At 22.1% G+C, this 18,012-nt stretch overlaps 1 protein-coding gene across 1 annotated transcript; it reads right to left on the reverse strand.

The window, feature by feature from the left end:
- Nucleotides 1-5,774: 5,774 nt before the first annotated feature.
- LOC129615116 (putative uncharacterized protein DDB_G0286901) lies at nt 5,775-9,562 on the reverse strand. The gene has a single exon (XM_055530192.1). The coding sequence runs from the start codon at nt 9,546-9,548 to the stop codon at nt 6,318-6,320; it is 3,231 nt and encodes a 1,076-aa protein (XP_055386167.1). The 5' UTR covers nt 9,549-9,562; the 3' UTR covers nt 5,775-6,317.
- Between the last annotated feature and the right edge of the window lie 8,450 nt (nt 9,563-18,012).

Raw genomic sequence — 18,012 nt, forward strand, 5'->3', positions numbered from 1 at the left:
ATTTTTTTCTCCTTTTTAATTATTTATATTTTTGTATATAATATAACTATATATGATTTTTTTTTTTGTTATTGTATGAAACTTTTTAACTTTTTTAATTTAAAAATTTATTGAAAAATTTTTGCTTTTTTTTTTTTTTTTTAATTTTATGTATTTTTATTGGTTGTAATAATAATAAAATTGTTCTTTGTTTCATTATATGTATATATAATATATATTGCGTATTTATATAGAAAAATTATAGATTTTATATTTATTTTTCTTTCGAATTTTTTGCATTAATATTTATTTTTTACTTTTAATTTGTTTAATCGATTTATACGAAAAAAAACCTAATTATTTTTTATGTTCGAACTTTGTTTTGTTTTCTTTTTTGTTACATTATTATATTTTATTTTTTTTTTAATTTTAAATTTATTTTTTTTATATATGATTTGTTTGACTTATTTTACATTCCATAATAATAATTCATTTAAAGAATTATATATTTTTTTTTATTTTATTTTTTGTAAAAATTTATTAATTTTTTTCTTTTTTTTTTTGTTATTTGGATGATTTTGCATAATAAATATATGTACGTATGTCTTTTCTGACAATAAATCTTAACAAGAAAAAATTCAGGTGGGCAAATTTATATTACAAGAAAAAATTTATTAAAATAATTCTTCTATTTTTTGTTGGTTTTTGTATTTTTTTTTTTTTGTTATTTTTGTTTTCTATATATTTGCGGTATTAATTTTTTATAATTTTTAATTTTTTTGTAAAATAAAATTATTAAAAAAAATATAATATGAAATTGAAATATGCATTTACGCGTTAATGTGTTATATTTAAAATATTTATTTACATTAAAAAAAATAATTAATTTTAAATCACAATAAGCAAACTGAAGCAAAAATAAATATGGAAATATTAACTAGACAATCATTATATAATTACAATATTGTATTGAGAAAACTATGTGATGAAACAAAAAGATTAGGCGTTTTTATAAATACAGAATATCGCGATATATTGATGAAAATTGTGCTATATTTGTATTTATAAGCAAAGGTTGATATCCTGTTCATAAATATAGCTTAATTTTCGCAGTATACTGAATTTAGTATATAAAGTGCAGTTAAAACAGTTAAAACCATATTGCATATAACATACATCATGTTTTAATCTGTAATTAATTGCATTTCGGAGACATTTTGCAGTATTGCATTCATGAAAATCTCTATTATTTTTATCAATTTTAACAGAACAATTGAAAAACTTTAGTATGAACACTTTTATAACAAAAGTTGATATTTTTGTTATACTTAAGTGTTTTATGTGAAATTTTATTAATAATATGCTGAGATAATTAAAACAAAATTGATTTTAAACAGTGTTTGAATATAAATAAATGCGAATTAACAAAATATGAGAAAAAAAATTAAAATAAATTGAAAATATAAATTTAAATAAGCAATGAAAAATTTTTTGCATTAAATTTAAGATTTAAGAACAATTTGGCTTTGACTCAAACTTAGTTTATATTAATTAATTTGTTAAAATTTTAATTTATTTCAAGAATTTTTCTTAAATTTTTTAATAAAAATAAATAGACTTACATTAACGCGTAAATTTTTAATTTATACATAGTTTCCTTATTTAAATGTGCAAGTTTAAAAGAAAAAAAAATAGGTTTCATGAAAAATGAATATGAAAAATTATTAAATTTAATTAATTAGTTTAAAAAATAAGTATGATTTTTTATTTCTTAATTTTTTTTATTTTGTTTTTGTTATTAAAAAAATAAAATATTGGTTGTTTTCTTAATTTTTATTGTTTTTGAATGTTAATTTTATTTTTATTTCATATGATTATTTTTGTACTTGCTGATTAAATTATTATTTTTTTTTTTTATTATCATGAATGTTATTTTATACACAATTGTTTTCGAATTTTAAAATTTCTGTTTTGAATAAATTTTAAGTTGATCTATAAGATTCTATTTAGAAAATGTTTAAAAATATTACATTTTAATAACATTTTATATAATATAAAAGTTTGAAAAAGTTATTTTGACAGAAAAAAAAGCAATATCTTGTTGTTTTTGTTTTAAGAATTTTAAATTTTAAGATTTATTTTTTAAAATTATTGAGAATTTATAGAGTTGATTTTTATTTTTACTATAAGCAAGATATAGCTTATACAGTGAATAAAAATATGAAGCGAATATTGATTTATTGTACAGGGAAAATTCAGAAAAAATTCAACAATTCAAAGATATTGTTTAAAAAAAAAAAAAGTACAATTTGAAAAGAAAACAAATTACTTCAAATTTTTGGTATTTCAGTGAATTAATTTAAAAAACAATATTTTTCACAATTAAATTAATTAATTACTCTATTATAACAAGCTTCTTTTTTAATGCAGTGGAAATATTTTGAAATTTAATTTAATGATAACGATTACATTATTTATTTAAAATAAAATTATAAATTAATTAAACTCTATTGAGTATCTAATTATTATTATATTAATTAATTGCGAGAAAACAAGAAATTTAACATTATATATGTATATATGAACATATATACGAGTATATATATGTATTTCAATTAACTACAATCATTATTGAAATGATTATTAATTAAAAAAAGTTTTTTATAAAATTTTTTTTTTGTTATAAATATTTTTTGCTTTTTGTTTATTCTCTTTTCATCTATTACAAATAAAAATTAAAAAATTAAATATTATGTATGTACATATTTCTAAAATAATTAATAATAATAATAATTATGTATAAATTATTATTTAAGAGTAGCTAAAACGGTGGGAAATTATTACAAAATTGAGAAAAATATATTAATATATTCGTAATAAAAAAAAAAAATTTATATTTTTAATTTTATAAATTGATTATATAAAGCATTGCAATCTCGAACCGTGATCAACAATTGAATGAATTTTACTTTATACATAAATATGTAGTTATGATTTTTGTTTTTTTTAAAAAGCATTGGCAAAAATTAATAAATTATTTGTTATTTATTTGAAATAGCTTTAATTGTGCCCTTTTTATTAAATTATTAATATTTTTAAGAAAGTAAAATGGCTAATAAAATTTTTTATTTTTAATTAATTATAAAGTACATTTTTAACAAAATAAATTTAAGTAAAATATTAATAGTTAATCTATGCTTGAAATAAATAAAGATTACAAATAGAACAAATGATTTGACAGATATTTCAGTGTTAACAACGTCGCAGACACAACATCCAATAAATTCTGAACATATCGTCAAATTTTTTTGTTTATATTCCAAAAGATGATACAATGTGCCTGACGCATTGTAGATGCAATTCAGAATATACCCATAATTAAAAATTATTTTTTTTTTGAATGTAAATAATTTGAATACGCCACTGTTTTTTTCTATTGCACAATAGTAAATAAAAATTTGTAAATTTTTTAAATAATAATATTGTTTATATTAAAAAAGTAATTGTAAAGAAATTTTTAAAATCTTTAAACATGATTATCAGGAAATTTTAGAAAAAATAATTTTGGGATTTAACAAAAATTAATAAATTGAAATGTTTTGGTTTTTAAATTTAATTAATTTTCGATTTTTGTTTTTTTACCAAACTAAATTATTAAAAAAAAATACTTTAACAAAAGATTGTTAAAAAATTATTAAATTGAAATTTTATAATTTTTTCAAAAAATTTGTTGCTGAATTGTTTTTTCTATCATTTTAGTTTAATAAAATTCTTAAATATTTAGCGTGTATTTTGAAATTGAATTTTATTATAGCATAAATAACTATAAATAGTTTACCTATATATTGAATTTGTAATATACAAGAGATTCGAAAATTTTAAAACTATATCACTGTATTTAATAAAATTTATGAAAAATTATTTATTTGAAACAAAATACTTTTATTTATTTTATCAATTTTGGAAAATAAAAATTTTTGCGTTTAATTAATTATATTAATTTTTATGATAAGATTAAAAATGTACTCAAAATTTTTGTTTTGTTGTATTAATGAATACCATATTACATAATTATTATTGTATTATGTATTAAGTATATAAGTTATTTAATATTTAAAAAATTTTTATTTTGGTTATTATATTTGCTTTTTTTCCGTTTTTTTTTCTTATTTAATTATTATTTAACGACTGATTATTTTTTATATAATATATATATATATATTCATATATATATATATCTGTATACTAATTTTATTTGTATCTATTTGTTTTTCTTTTGATTTGTGTTTATAACATTTTGCAAATTTAAGTTTTTCATGTATGTATAATAAAAAAATAAAAAAAAATTACGAAAACAAAAACTAAATATACTTTTTATATAATATTAAAAAATAATTTTTTATTTGTATATATATAGATATTATATTTTTATGAACAATTTTTTATTTTATTTTTCGTTTTTTGTTTTTCTTTAATATTTTGTATTTACATATACGAAAATAATATTTAATATTTTAAAAGTAAAAAATATGCATTTATTTACAAATTAATAAAGTAAATATTATATATACATATAATATGTATTTATGATAAAATAAATATATATATAAATATATAATATTATGTACTATGTATTGTGTGCTTTTGCATTCCGATATATATATATATACGTATATATACATTAATTTATAAATATAAGAATATTTTACAAATAATATTATTAATTTAAAATTTCCAAATTATTTTGTTTTGTAATTATTTCTGCTATTATAATGATTTTTAAAACAATTATTATTTTTTTATAATTGTTATATATATATATATTATGTGTATTATAATATCTGTTTTGAAAATACTTAGATTTATAATTTAATTAAGCATTTTATAAACAAATACTTATATATTATGAATAAATATATAAATTTTTATACATACATATATATTAAATAATATTAATTCAATAATAATTATTTTTTTTTTCTTGTTTTTGAAAATGTTTATAACTTATTTTGGTTATTTATATTAAAACAGTTCTTGTTTATAATATATAAGAATATTATTACATTTTATTTACTTATTTTTTTCTACTTAATTGTTATATTAAAGAAATATTTATATATTTTGTACGATATACAGTTAAAATTATAATGAAATCTTTATTTTCATATATATATGTATATATATTTGTATATAATATGTACAATAATTTATTTTTAAGCATTTATATAACTAAGAGATGAAAATTTAAATAATTAAAAAGATTTTTATGCATTTGCTTTTCTTTTTTTTTAATGAAAATTTTAAATTTTCGTTTTTACTTTAAGAATTAAATATTTATAATATTATATTTATATATATATTACGCCAATTTATATATTATGTACATATATACATATATAATTTTAAAAATTACATATTATTGAAATATATATATATATATTCATGGGTTACGTATATTAAATATATAAATTTCTTTATATTTTAATTTAAATTTCTAAAATAGAATATTTATTTTTTAATTAAATTTAATATTCAAAATTAAAATTTGATCAACTTTTAAAATTTAAATATCTCTACATAGTTGTTCATATATATGTATATATATTTTAAATTTGTATTTGAATAATTGGAAATTTTTTTTAAATTAATTTTTATGTTATGTGCATCATTAATGTTTTTTTTTTTTACTATTTAAAAATTTGTTATGGTAAGTAAATACATATTTACAAGTATAAAAAACTAGCTTTCATTTTTAAAACAATTATTAAAATATTGTTCAAATTTAATAAAAAAAAAGTTGTTTCTAAAATATCGTAAATGCGTAAACAAGTAAAAGAGAAACTAGTAATTTCTGAATTGTAGAGTAAGCAATATTTTCCTCTTCTCTAAAAACTACTATTGGTAAAGTACTTATTTAAGTACTAGACTATAATATTTAAGTGGTACTACTTATTTATTCGATTTACTTATGTAAAATTACTGAAATTATAATAGTGCGGCCAGCGCAGTGATTGCTAATCATTTAATTAATATACATACTATATTTACATTAATATTAGATATAAATATTATATGAATTATAAAATTTCAATTAATTTATTTCAAAAACTTAATTGATGCAACATAACTAGGTATATATGTATCATATATGTATATTTTACAAATTTTACAAAGTGAATTTATTGATGTTCATAAATACAATAATCTGTATAGATATGTAATATAATAATAATATTATATATTTTCATCGGTTTTTAAAAATATTTTATTATAATATGAAAAATTTTTCAAAAATTGATCAAATATCTATTTTTAATTTTGAATATTTTCTTATAAACTCAATCAGAACTACTGCTATTCGAAGATGAATTGGTAATTGTGGCATTTTTGACGTCAAATTCATCATAATCTGATGAATTTAATAAAATCTTATCATTCGATGTATCGGTATTACTTTTATTAATATTTCTGTTTTTACGATTATTATTATTATGACTATTGCTATTATTATCGTTATTATTATCGTTATTATCATTATTATTGTTATTTTTACTACTATTATTGTTATTGTTATTATTATTATTACTGTTAATATTATTGTTATTATTACTATTATTATTATTACTATTATTACAATTATTATTATTATTATATTTTAAATTAACAACAGATAATGACGCTGCCATTGTTGATGCTGATGTTGTACATGTTAATGGTGATGCTGTTGATGAAGATGATAATATTGATGAGGTTGATAATGATGATGGTGATGATAGTGATGATGATGATGAAGATGATAACAAAGGATTTGAACATGAGGTAGCTAAAGATGATGAAACTGTTGTCATTGTTGCAGAATTATTATGGTTATTATTATTATTATTATTATTACTGTTGTTTGTTGAATTAATATTGGATCTAGAGCTATTGTTGCTGCAATTAACTGTAGAATCGATTGTCTTTGTGTCCAAATTGGTGTTATTTTTAATTTTATTTTCAACGGAATTATTATTGCTACTATTACAAATTGCAGATACATCATCAATACTATTTCTGTGATGATTTAATACAACAACACTTTCTTCTGGGCTACGACGTAATGATTTTTTTAGTGGCACTTTAATTTTTTCATTTTCAGATTTTTGATATGATGATATTGTAGCATTTATTGGCACACTTGATTTGTCATTATTATTATTATTTGTTGATTGTTGTTGTACTTTCTGCACTACACCACTGGAATCATTTACATTTTGTCTTTGTAATAAAGTTTGTTGATTAAGTTGGTGGTGTTGCAGTTGATGTTGTTCTTGAGTCTCTTTGAAGCAAGTCTTTTCAGTTTTTGCAATTACACTACTATTAGAAGTCATTGATGTTTGTAATTTATTATGTGCTGCTGTTAAAGCTGACACTTGTCGCTGCAAATATTGCAACTCTTGCTGCATTTCATGAATTTGTTCATTACGAGCATTTAATTCTTGAATTAATTGATATTTATCCATACTATTTTGCCTCAATTGAGCATTTTCATGAACTAACATTTTTATAATTTGCAGAATTTTTTCTCGATCAACAGAACTAGCGTCTTTTAATGCTTCAGCGGCTAAGTCCCATGGAACTGAATTTGCAGCAGCAGCTGCAGCCGCAGATATACTACTATCTGGTTCACCATTAAGGCTTTCTTCGTCAGAGTCAGGCGGTAATGCATCAAATTCGGAATGCTGCACATGCTGTGATTGATGAATGCTTTGGTGTGGATAATTACCACCGTGAGTATCATGATTATAATTTGCATGTATTTGATCATGTTCTCTACTATGAAGTGCCTTAGCGTTCTCACCACCATTAATATTTGCAAAATTTTTCACAAGAACCCCTCCACTTGTAACACCTGTTGTGGTTGTTGACGGTGAATTTGGAATAAATCCTAAATTGGAAGACGATGTTGTTTGCGCTGAAGACGGATGATGTTGTTGCATTTGCTGCTGTTGCTGTAAATGTAATTGTTGCATTTGATGGTGATGATGGATTGTACGTGCCTTAAGATTGTATTGCTCACGCAAAGATGGCGGAGTTGGAGATCTGACTACATTTGGATTATCTAACAAATTTTTACTAATATGAATTCGTTGACCTTGATTCGTTGCTGCTGTCGTTATAGTTGTTGTTGCATTCGCATCAGCTTCAACAGGATCAATAATACTGGATAAATTTGATTTTTCTTGTTTGGGTATAATAATGGTTTGATGTGATGATGTAGTCTTAATTATCTTTTCGGCAACATTCGTCGTATGATGATGTTGTTTTAAATGAGATGAACGATGTAAATAATTATTGCTTTCATCATTTGCATTAACAGGCGTTGGTGGTGTTATTGATTGTGGTGACGTTGTAGCAATCATAATATTTTGTTTTATTGTTTGACTATTTGGCTGTTCTTGTTGTGGTGCTGGTGAAGTTGATGAAGTTATTTCATTTGAACCGGAAAATTCTTCCGGACTACACGGTTGAATTTTAACATTACCACTCAAACAGCTCTTGTTACTTGATTGTATTTTTCCAATTGGTAAACTACTAAATTGATTGTGCGAAGATTGATGAATATTATATTGATGATGACTTGTATTACTATGTACTTGTTGTTGTTGAACATGAGATTGATGAAGATGACGTAACGGTTGCTGTTGACTATTATTATTGCTTATTTTGTTATTACTATTGCTATTACTATTAATATTACAACTACTACTATTGTTACTTAATATTGGCGATGATACAACCATATTGCCATGAATGTTATCAGAGGATTGTTGTTGTTGCTGCTGTTGTGCATCAATTAAAGGTGGAGAATTTGGCCTTTCTTGTTTAATACGAATATCAACAATATTACTTAAATTTGTTGTAATTGCAACATTATTATTTTTACTATTACAATTATTAACATTTTTACTACTATTATTACTATTTATATTATTATTATTATTATTATTACTATTATTATTACTATTATTATTATTATTAGTATTATCATTAATATTACTATTTAAGTTGTTATTTGTATTACTAGTGCTACTACTATTATTTCTATCATTTATATTTCGTCTTTCATTACGCTCCCTTTCGCGCTCTCTTTCTCTTTCCCTTTCTTTTGATAATATACTTTTACGTGGTGCTAGTGCAACATTTGGCTGATAAGTACGTTCAAATCTTTCACTTTCTGTATTACGTACAACACGTTCGGGATTCTGTAATACAGGTGGTTCTTGACTTAAATATGGCAATGTTGCTGCTGCCACAGCGACATTATATGGCAAAGATAACATAGATGCTGGTGGTGGAGGAGGAGGTTTCGATTGTGCCCATGGTCTAAATGCAGACATTTGTTGTTCCCGTTCTCTTTGATAATGAGCATATAATATAGCTTGAGCTTGCTGATGATATCGATGTTGAAATTCAGCTAAATAAGCGTTTTCTTCAAGTATTTTTTGTTTTTTCGACAATGGCACATCAACTAACATTGTATCAATGTCACGATTTGAACTTCGTTTACCACAGCTTAATGGTGACATATATTCTTCTTCTTCAACCTAAAATGATAAAAATTTAAATTTTAAATTAGATTGGTAATAATTGGTAATAAAATTTGAATGTTTTTGAAGTTATTTTAATTTTTTAATCAACTCAAAGTTGTAAACTTAAAAAATATTATTTTTGTATAGAAGCGCGGTATTAACAATTATTGTAAATATTTTGCTTATTCCATTTGAAGGAAAATGTTTTATGTTTTGTGGACTATGAACCTTTATAATAAAATGTATTTACATAAATTTAAAAATAAAAACTAAATAAGTTCACATTAAACTAAAAAAAAATATAATAAAAAAATTTACTATATTTTTAGCGCCAAGTGATAATTTTCCTGAACAAAATATTTACTCAGTCTGTTTAAATACTAGATTACATAGTGTATAATTTTCACATCATAATTTAAAATACATACATACATATATAGCAAATATAAAGATAATTTTAAAGTGTAACACAATTCTGTATTGAAAATTAAAAAGAACCGTGACATTTTAACTAAAAATTAAGAAAGCGTTCAGCGAACAATTTATTTAAGAGTTCTAACTTGAAAATTGCTCGTTTAGCTAAATTATTTTGTACATGAAATTTCCTCTTCTTTCAATGGTCTATAGGAAAATTATTTAGGATTTTGAAAAACAATATGTCTTTGAAATATTTAATTGGTGATATTTTTTTTAGGAAATATGTCCCAAAAAGTACCTAAATATTACACTCTTTGACACAATCGGCTTAAAATATGATCATGGCCAACATTTACGGGAAATTATAGATTTTTTTCATAAACGCAATATATCGCGATATATAACAAGAACTGCGCTATATTTCTGTTCATAAACAAATGTTGCTAATCAAGTTTTTTCATAAACATTGCTAACCTATCACAAAAATATTTAAATTATCATGACTACCGGCAGTTAAATCAGTTGTACTTTTTTTTTTACTAGTTTTTGCAGTTCTTTTAAGAATTCGTCTTTTTATTATTGTACTTAAAAATAACAAAATTTATTTTTGTTTCAGTTTTCTTTTTTGTTTTTCTTAATTTTTATTTTTCCTGAAATAGAATTTTCCACTATTTAAATAAATTTTTTTTTTGTAAACGAAATTTTTTGTTCATGAACACAATACTGCACAAGTTTTTATACAACTGTTTAAAATATATTGCGTATGTATCACATTATTGTGTTTATGAAAATACCTTATATTTGAAAGTAAATAGGAACAATCTGCTTATAACAATTACATGCATATATATTTTTTTTGAATTTGTTTAATTATTCAATTTATTCAGATTTCTTTTATGATTTCTTAATTCTCGACTATGTACTGCGTTTTAACCAAAAAAAGAACGGTCAAATGGTAACACTAAAACACAATTTCATGAATTATTTTGTATAAAAATAAAAACGGAGAATGAAAAATATCGAAATAATGCTTTAATTTATTGAAATGTTGAAGTTGAATGAATCTTTAAATTTATAAAGGACAATTTTTTTTCCTGCAATTAATTTTTTTCTATACTTTTGAAAGAAAATTCTAATTTTATTAAGCAATGATTTTGAATTTTTGTTTTCTTTTCTGTGAAAATTTATTTTTTTTTTATTCACTTTTTTATTGTTTCTAGCCTATAAGAAATTTAAAAAAAAATTTTTTTTCTTTTTGTATCTACTCATATAATAAGTTTTGTTTTTCTATATTTGTAATGAGAAGTTCATCAACATTTCAAGGAGAAATAAAATCATAAAATTCCAAATTTGATATTATTAGAATATTTTTTTTTTCTTCTTTTTTATTTTGTTTTTTTTTTTATTGTAAAATTTCGAGTCAAAATGATATCCTTGAAATATTCATGAAGGTTCATCCTTTTAACATTTATTATTTTTTTCTTCAAAAGCATATGGAAAGTGTGTGTATGTGTATGCGCCTTGGTTCTGTTGAAAACACAAACGTGGAAATAATATTTTTGTAGGTTGGTATATATGTACGTATATAGAATATTTGCTATTATTATATGTTATATATATATACGAGTATATGAAAATATTAAGTTGTAGGCGTAGTACAAAGGCAAAGTATATACACATTCACATACCCAAATATACATATCACATTGTTATCCACAAAATTTTTTTATTAGAATACAGCGACAGTGGTTTGTCGTTCCGCCTGAATATTTAGGTAAGAATGAAAAAAAAAATTAAAATTAAAGAAAAATAAAGTTCAACAAACTTCTTTTTGACAGTCGTTTGTTCAGTGTTTTTTTTTCGTTTTTTTTTTTGGAAATTTGTGCAAAATAAAAGGAATTTGTTTGTTTGAAAAAAAAAACTTTAAAAAGAAAAACAAGAGTGAATAGGTTATTGACATAAACTTAAGGTAATCAAATGGAAATTAAGGAAAAATTGAAGAAAAAATAACAATGCATATACATACATTGACTGTTATACAAATAGAAAATCAAAACTGGAAGAAAAAATTGTACTGGAAAATAAAAATTTTTATTGCAATAAAAGGTTTCTTTATTAACATTTAAATTTTATTTTTTGATTTTCAGTCAATGAGCCACAATTTGTGAAATGAAAATCACAATTTGTTTTTGTTTTAATTAAAAATTTCAATTTTCATGAAAATTCCATGATTAAAAATGTAGTAATAAATTAGAAAATTTTTGTTTATCAAAATTTTTAACTTATACTGAAATCAAAAATAAAATAAAAATTTGAAAATTTAAAATTATTTATTTTGTGAATTACTTATCGATTATACAAGACTCTCAAGTTATTCCCTCTCGAAATTTGTAAAATGAGAATTTTTGGCAGTGTATATTCACGAAACTACAAAAAGCTTTACGAGTACCAAATTTCTGTAAATGCAGAAAGCTAACGGTTAATGTCATACCATTAAAAAATATAATTATTTTTCTTAACTGACGCAATTAACCCTTAAAATCGAGCATTATGTTAACCCCTTTTTATATTAATTTTTGCTTTATTTCAAAGACTGTATATATGCATCATCCTAATTATATGCAATCCTAGAAATAGTTTTGTATATGAAAATAATTTTATTAGTGTGATAGGTATACATAAACTGTATTTAAAAACAGAATTTTCACTTGTTGAAGGGAAAAGTGCTACAATACAAACCATTGGTTTGACCCAACTTTATTTTTACTTTTTGAAGGCAAAAGTGTACTATAAAAACCATTGGTTTGTGCCTATACTTTATTAATACAAGTTAAACTGTACAAAGAATTATTCTAACTGTATAACAGTTCAAAGATATTCAATAGTTTGTTTAAATTCGTTTTATATTTATAAGAAAAATTTCTTTTCCTGTTTTATTAAAAATAAAATATAATTGTAGTATAGAAATCAATTAAATCTATACACTAGAAAATTAAATATTTTTTTCACAAATGTATAAATTGAATAAAATTTAATGACCATAATGAAAATTATGAGTTAAAACATAATATAACTTCGAATACATATACGAAGCCTTATAAGAATCATAAAGGATATTTCAGCCTTATTCACGATATGCATAAGAATTCCCAGTATTATTTTAATTAAAATGTAACAGAACATAAAAGATAATAGATCTATATACAAAAAAAAAAAAAACCCAAACTTATAAAAGATATGCCATGACAGTTTCATCTAAAACAAAAAAACAGACTTTATTTTATTTTCTTTAATTTTGAATCAAAAAATTTTTGATGGTTTTATTATTAAGATTTAGTATAAGATTAAAAAAATACACATACATGCATATATGTATGTAAGCTACTTGAGTTTTGCCTTAACATAAGCTGATTGAAAAAAATGATAAAACAAAGTACCTATAAGTATAGTTAGAAAAAAAAAATTCATTTTTATATTGCTAATAAAAATTTTTTGGAAAATTTTATAATAAAAGTTCTAAAAGAGGGAAGTTTGATATAGGAGTAGGTTTTTTTTTAAGTCAACAAATTTTAATTATTCTTTATATACAATCTTCAAGGATACAATTGAACTTTATTTTATTTCGTCAGAAATTGCCGAAATTTTTTTTTTTCGTTTTTCCTTTTTTTTTGCTGTTCTTTAGCAAAATGATATCTTCTTTCATCACCTGTACTACAATATTAATAATCCTTTATATATTTGTCATTATTGTTGAATAAGATCCATGGTAAAATAGAATAGAATTGTTAATTTTATGAAAAATTTAATTCTGATTTATAGTCCTTTTTTTTATCAAATGTATAGCTATGGTTTTTATCTATATATAAAAAAAAACAGGAATATTAAGACCCTCTTTTTGATAAATTGAAAAGGTGGTGGCATTAGCATTCAACGCTATTTGATACTTTTCCATTCAATTTTTTTCTTTTTGAAACCACAAAATGATGACAATAAACTGAATTTGAGATTAATTTTTTTTTTTTTTGATAATAAATTTTCGGCAATTATCTTTGTATTCATTCATTGTATTAAGGATATGGTTTCTAATTTATAATTAAGGTAAGAGAAAATAACATAGCGAATTTTACGTTAAAGAACGAAATATTCATATAACGTACCGAAATATTACCTACGTATGTACATTGCTTATGTAACGGTAGAATAAAAAATATTATTGTATAATATTATATATATTATAATATCATACAACATACATATATAGGAAGATTATAAATTCAATTCGCTTGTAAAAGTTTTTGAAAGAATTCTACAGTACTGTAAACGAGTTAGGCCGAGACATTTAAAAGAAACATTAATTAAAATTTAATTTTTAAAATTTCTTAATTTTCAACGAAATTTTTTTCAACCACTTTTTCACTCATAATTCTGGTTTGACAAATAGTAAGGAAACTATTATTTAAATTGCTTATAAATTCTTGCACATATTCTCTTGCAAATATTCTGTCATGGAACCTTAATGTAAATATTATTCCAATTATAAAACAAAAAGTAAAAAAAACGCTCAAAATTCGGGCATTTGAGAAAGTATAAATATTAATATTACTGGGTCGACTGAGAACATTTTGTCGGCAATTTCTTCATACCTCGGTAGCTCAGTTGGTAGAGCGTCCGCCTAGAAAGCGGTAGGTCACTGGTTCGAGTCAATTTCGAGGAGAAAAATTTTTTGATCTTTCTGCCTTTAACTCGTTTCTTTGATTACGTCATCCATCTGCTCTGCAGTTGTATGAAGAAATTTTCATTAAGTTAATATTATTAGTGTAATAGGCACATTACTTATTAATTAAAAAATTACACGTTGTATTAGTAATTCAATGTAACTGGGTCTATTTAATCTGTATTTAATTTAATTATTAACTACGATTCTAGTTGATAAAAGTATAAGCACCTAGAGCAGTTATGGTAGTAAGCATTTAATTATATTGTATAATATATACATATACGGTATATAAATGTGTGCATGTGACACGACGTATTCCAAATTCGAAAAATTCTAAATTATAGAATATTTTCGGAAACAATATTTCGGAATATTAACATAAGATTTAAAAATACATAATGCCAAAATGATAGCATTACACTGGTATAGTGTTAAGGTACACTATAAAATTTATTATACATTATTAACCGATGCGATCAATGTTTTATCTTTTGCAAAATGGTTAACAAGCGTATTAACAATTTCTTACAATAAACATGCTTGGATGTATACTTTGTAGTTTTTTACTTTGTAGTATTATATAAAATTTGTTCTTTTTTAGTTTTACAACTAATTTCCTTAAATTTTGTGTTCTTTTTTACCGCATTCTATACAATAAGAGAGATTAAGTGATGCCAACAAATTTTATATGCTGAATTTTGAACGGGTTTGAACTTCTCCATGCTAGAGAAACGTAAAAAACATGCTTTTGGAAAGACGTCAGTGTGTCAAGGTGTCTGTCTATGCAGTCATAATTTCGGTGGAACTAGGTCTTAACAACTATACGCCTTCGCTGCGAACCAATTTCATATTTTTCGAAATTTTCATGAGAAAATATTAAGTCGATTTCTTTGGAAGTTTTTGAAATTGCCAATAGCAAAATAACAACCCTCCGAAGCTTCTTGTGTAAATCAGGTGGCAGCAATTAAACTTGCGGGGCACGTATTTATGTTTTTAATTCCATTAAATTCTAACATAACTAATTAATAAATTTTTCATCAAATTTAGGGCTCGGCTTCATGTCTAAGGAACTAATTATAAAATGAAGTTAACTTTACGGTCGATTATGTGCTGACCATATTAGATTTTCTTTTTTGCGTTTCAATTTAATTTTACATTTACGCATACTTTAAGTTATGTTTTTTTTTAAAGATTATTGCATATTATAAAATATTATGTTGTAATATAATTTTCTTTCAATCATTTTGTTAAATCTAGAAAAACGCTAGAAGTTATTAGAGAAGGCAGAATATAAAATGAAAATGAAAAAAAAGATTAAAATTAACAAAATTAAATCTAAGTATAATGAATCGCTATGTGCATATTACAAGTATGTATTTCATGCAAGTACTATGTATACATATGTACATACCGTATGTTTAATACAATTTACTTGAAAGACTACTACATGCCGCTTTTAAACAGAAGAAGTATATACAAAAAGAAGAAAAGCGTTCATTTAGTTCATTTTTTTTTGGATTTTCTACCATACTTTTACATGATTATAGCCTTATATCAACATTTTGAGATTTCACTATAAAAATCAAAAGAAAAAAAATGTATAAACAACCAGCTGATTCACTTCAATGGATATTATGGTGAGTAAATCGCGCACAAGAAAATTAAAAGATAAAAACTAAGTCAAATCAAATAACAAACTAAGTAGTAAGTGAGCGAACCAAACAACTACATATTAGGCAGCAAAAATTAAAATTATACCGAAAGGCAAACACTGTTTTATATTTTTTGTGATTTTTTTTTTTATCGGTATTTTTTCATTATATTTTCTTATTTATTCCTATACATCTGGGCGGAATCCTACACACTTCAATTAAATTTTGTATATATATACATTCACATGAACACCTATATGTTTATAACGTTGTTTAAATATAGATATATAGAGACATACACTATTTTGTATTACATTTTATTAAAAACTAGATATTATATACCAAACATATTTTAATGCAAATGATTAAAACGAAAAATCAAAAGGTTGCATAAAGTTATGTAAGCAAAGTTTAGTATATATAACGTACATAATGTAATAATATGTAGTTATAAAGACTAGTATAAAATGTCGGTGGCAATCATTACTGTTTCATGCATGATAATTTCATATGATCCATGATCTTTTAAGACCTTTATGTAACTTGCATGCTTGCTTTTTCTTTTTTTTTTTTAATTTAAAAATTTTATAAGTAAATTAAAAGTAGCTTTTTAGATAGCAGAAAAACAAAAATAATAAACATTTACTATAGTATAAAATGAAATTATATACAATGTGTTTTATAAGAAAAAAATAAAAAAAATAATAAAAAATAAATAAATAAACACAAGAATCGAATAGAACTAATTTTTAATGTACTGCAATGACACAATAAGAATGCAACACTAGAAAATAAAATAAATAAAATGCTGTGCTCCACGTCCTATACAATTAAGTATATTAGAGATTATAAGGAAAATTGGAGTATTTAGGAATAACAAAGAAATATTTAATATGATTTTGTCTGTTTCTTTAAATTATTGAGTAACATTGTAATTAAATTTTAATGAAAAAATTCCAGGGAAATTTATTTATTTTTTAATTTTGTTTATTTGTACTATTAAATTGAGAGCTAAAATTTCATTATAGATTTTAGAAATTTAAAAACTATTTTAAAAAAAGGTTTTTTAATTTTCATAAGCACTTGAAAAATGTTGTTTTTTTTTTTTTGTTGAATTATACGATTGCTCTTTAATCATTTTGAGATCTCACAAATGTGAATTTTATGGAGTTAAAGAATATTTAAAATTTATCACTTACACTTAAAATAAATCAAATAAAATAGAAAGTCATAATGGAATATCAAAATTAATTCCCCAATTTCTTTCATAATTTATTGTCAACTTTAATTTTTTTAATTTGACACAATTCCATAAAATTAAATCTTATTCTACATTAAGAAAATTGTGATTGTATTGTCACAAAAAAGTGAATTAAAACAAAAGTGAGTAAAAGTTAAGAACAATATTTCATTAAAGAAAAAACGAGAGAATGATAAACAATTGATGTAGTAAGAGGAAGGAAGAACCACACAAATTTATTGCCGCTATTCCGAATACGAAAATCGTTTCACGAAAATTGAATTAAATATAAGTAAGGCCCCGTAAGTACCGAATTTCTCTTCATATAAAATTATATATTTCATTTTTTAATGATGGCACCAAGAATGAATGATATATACCTTTACAAAAATGTTATTTATTCAACGCACCTTCTAAATTACAAAAAATACAATG

Source organism: Condylostylus longicornis, unplaced genomic scaffold (assembly GCF_029603195.1).
Source record: "Condylostylus longicornis isolate FDR11 unplaced genomic scaffold, ASM2960319v2 ptg000135l, whole genome shotgun sequence".
In the NCBI taxonomy this organism is placed as follows: Eukaryota; Metazoa; Arthropoda; class Insecta; order Diptera; family Dolichopodidae; genus Condylostylus; species Condylostylus longicornis.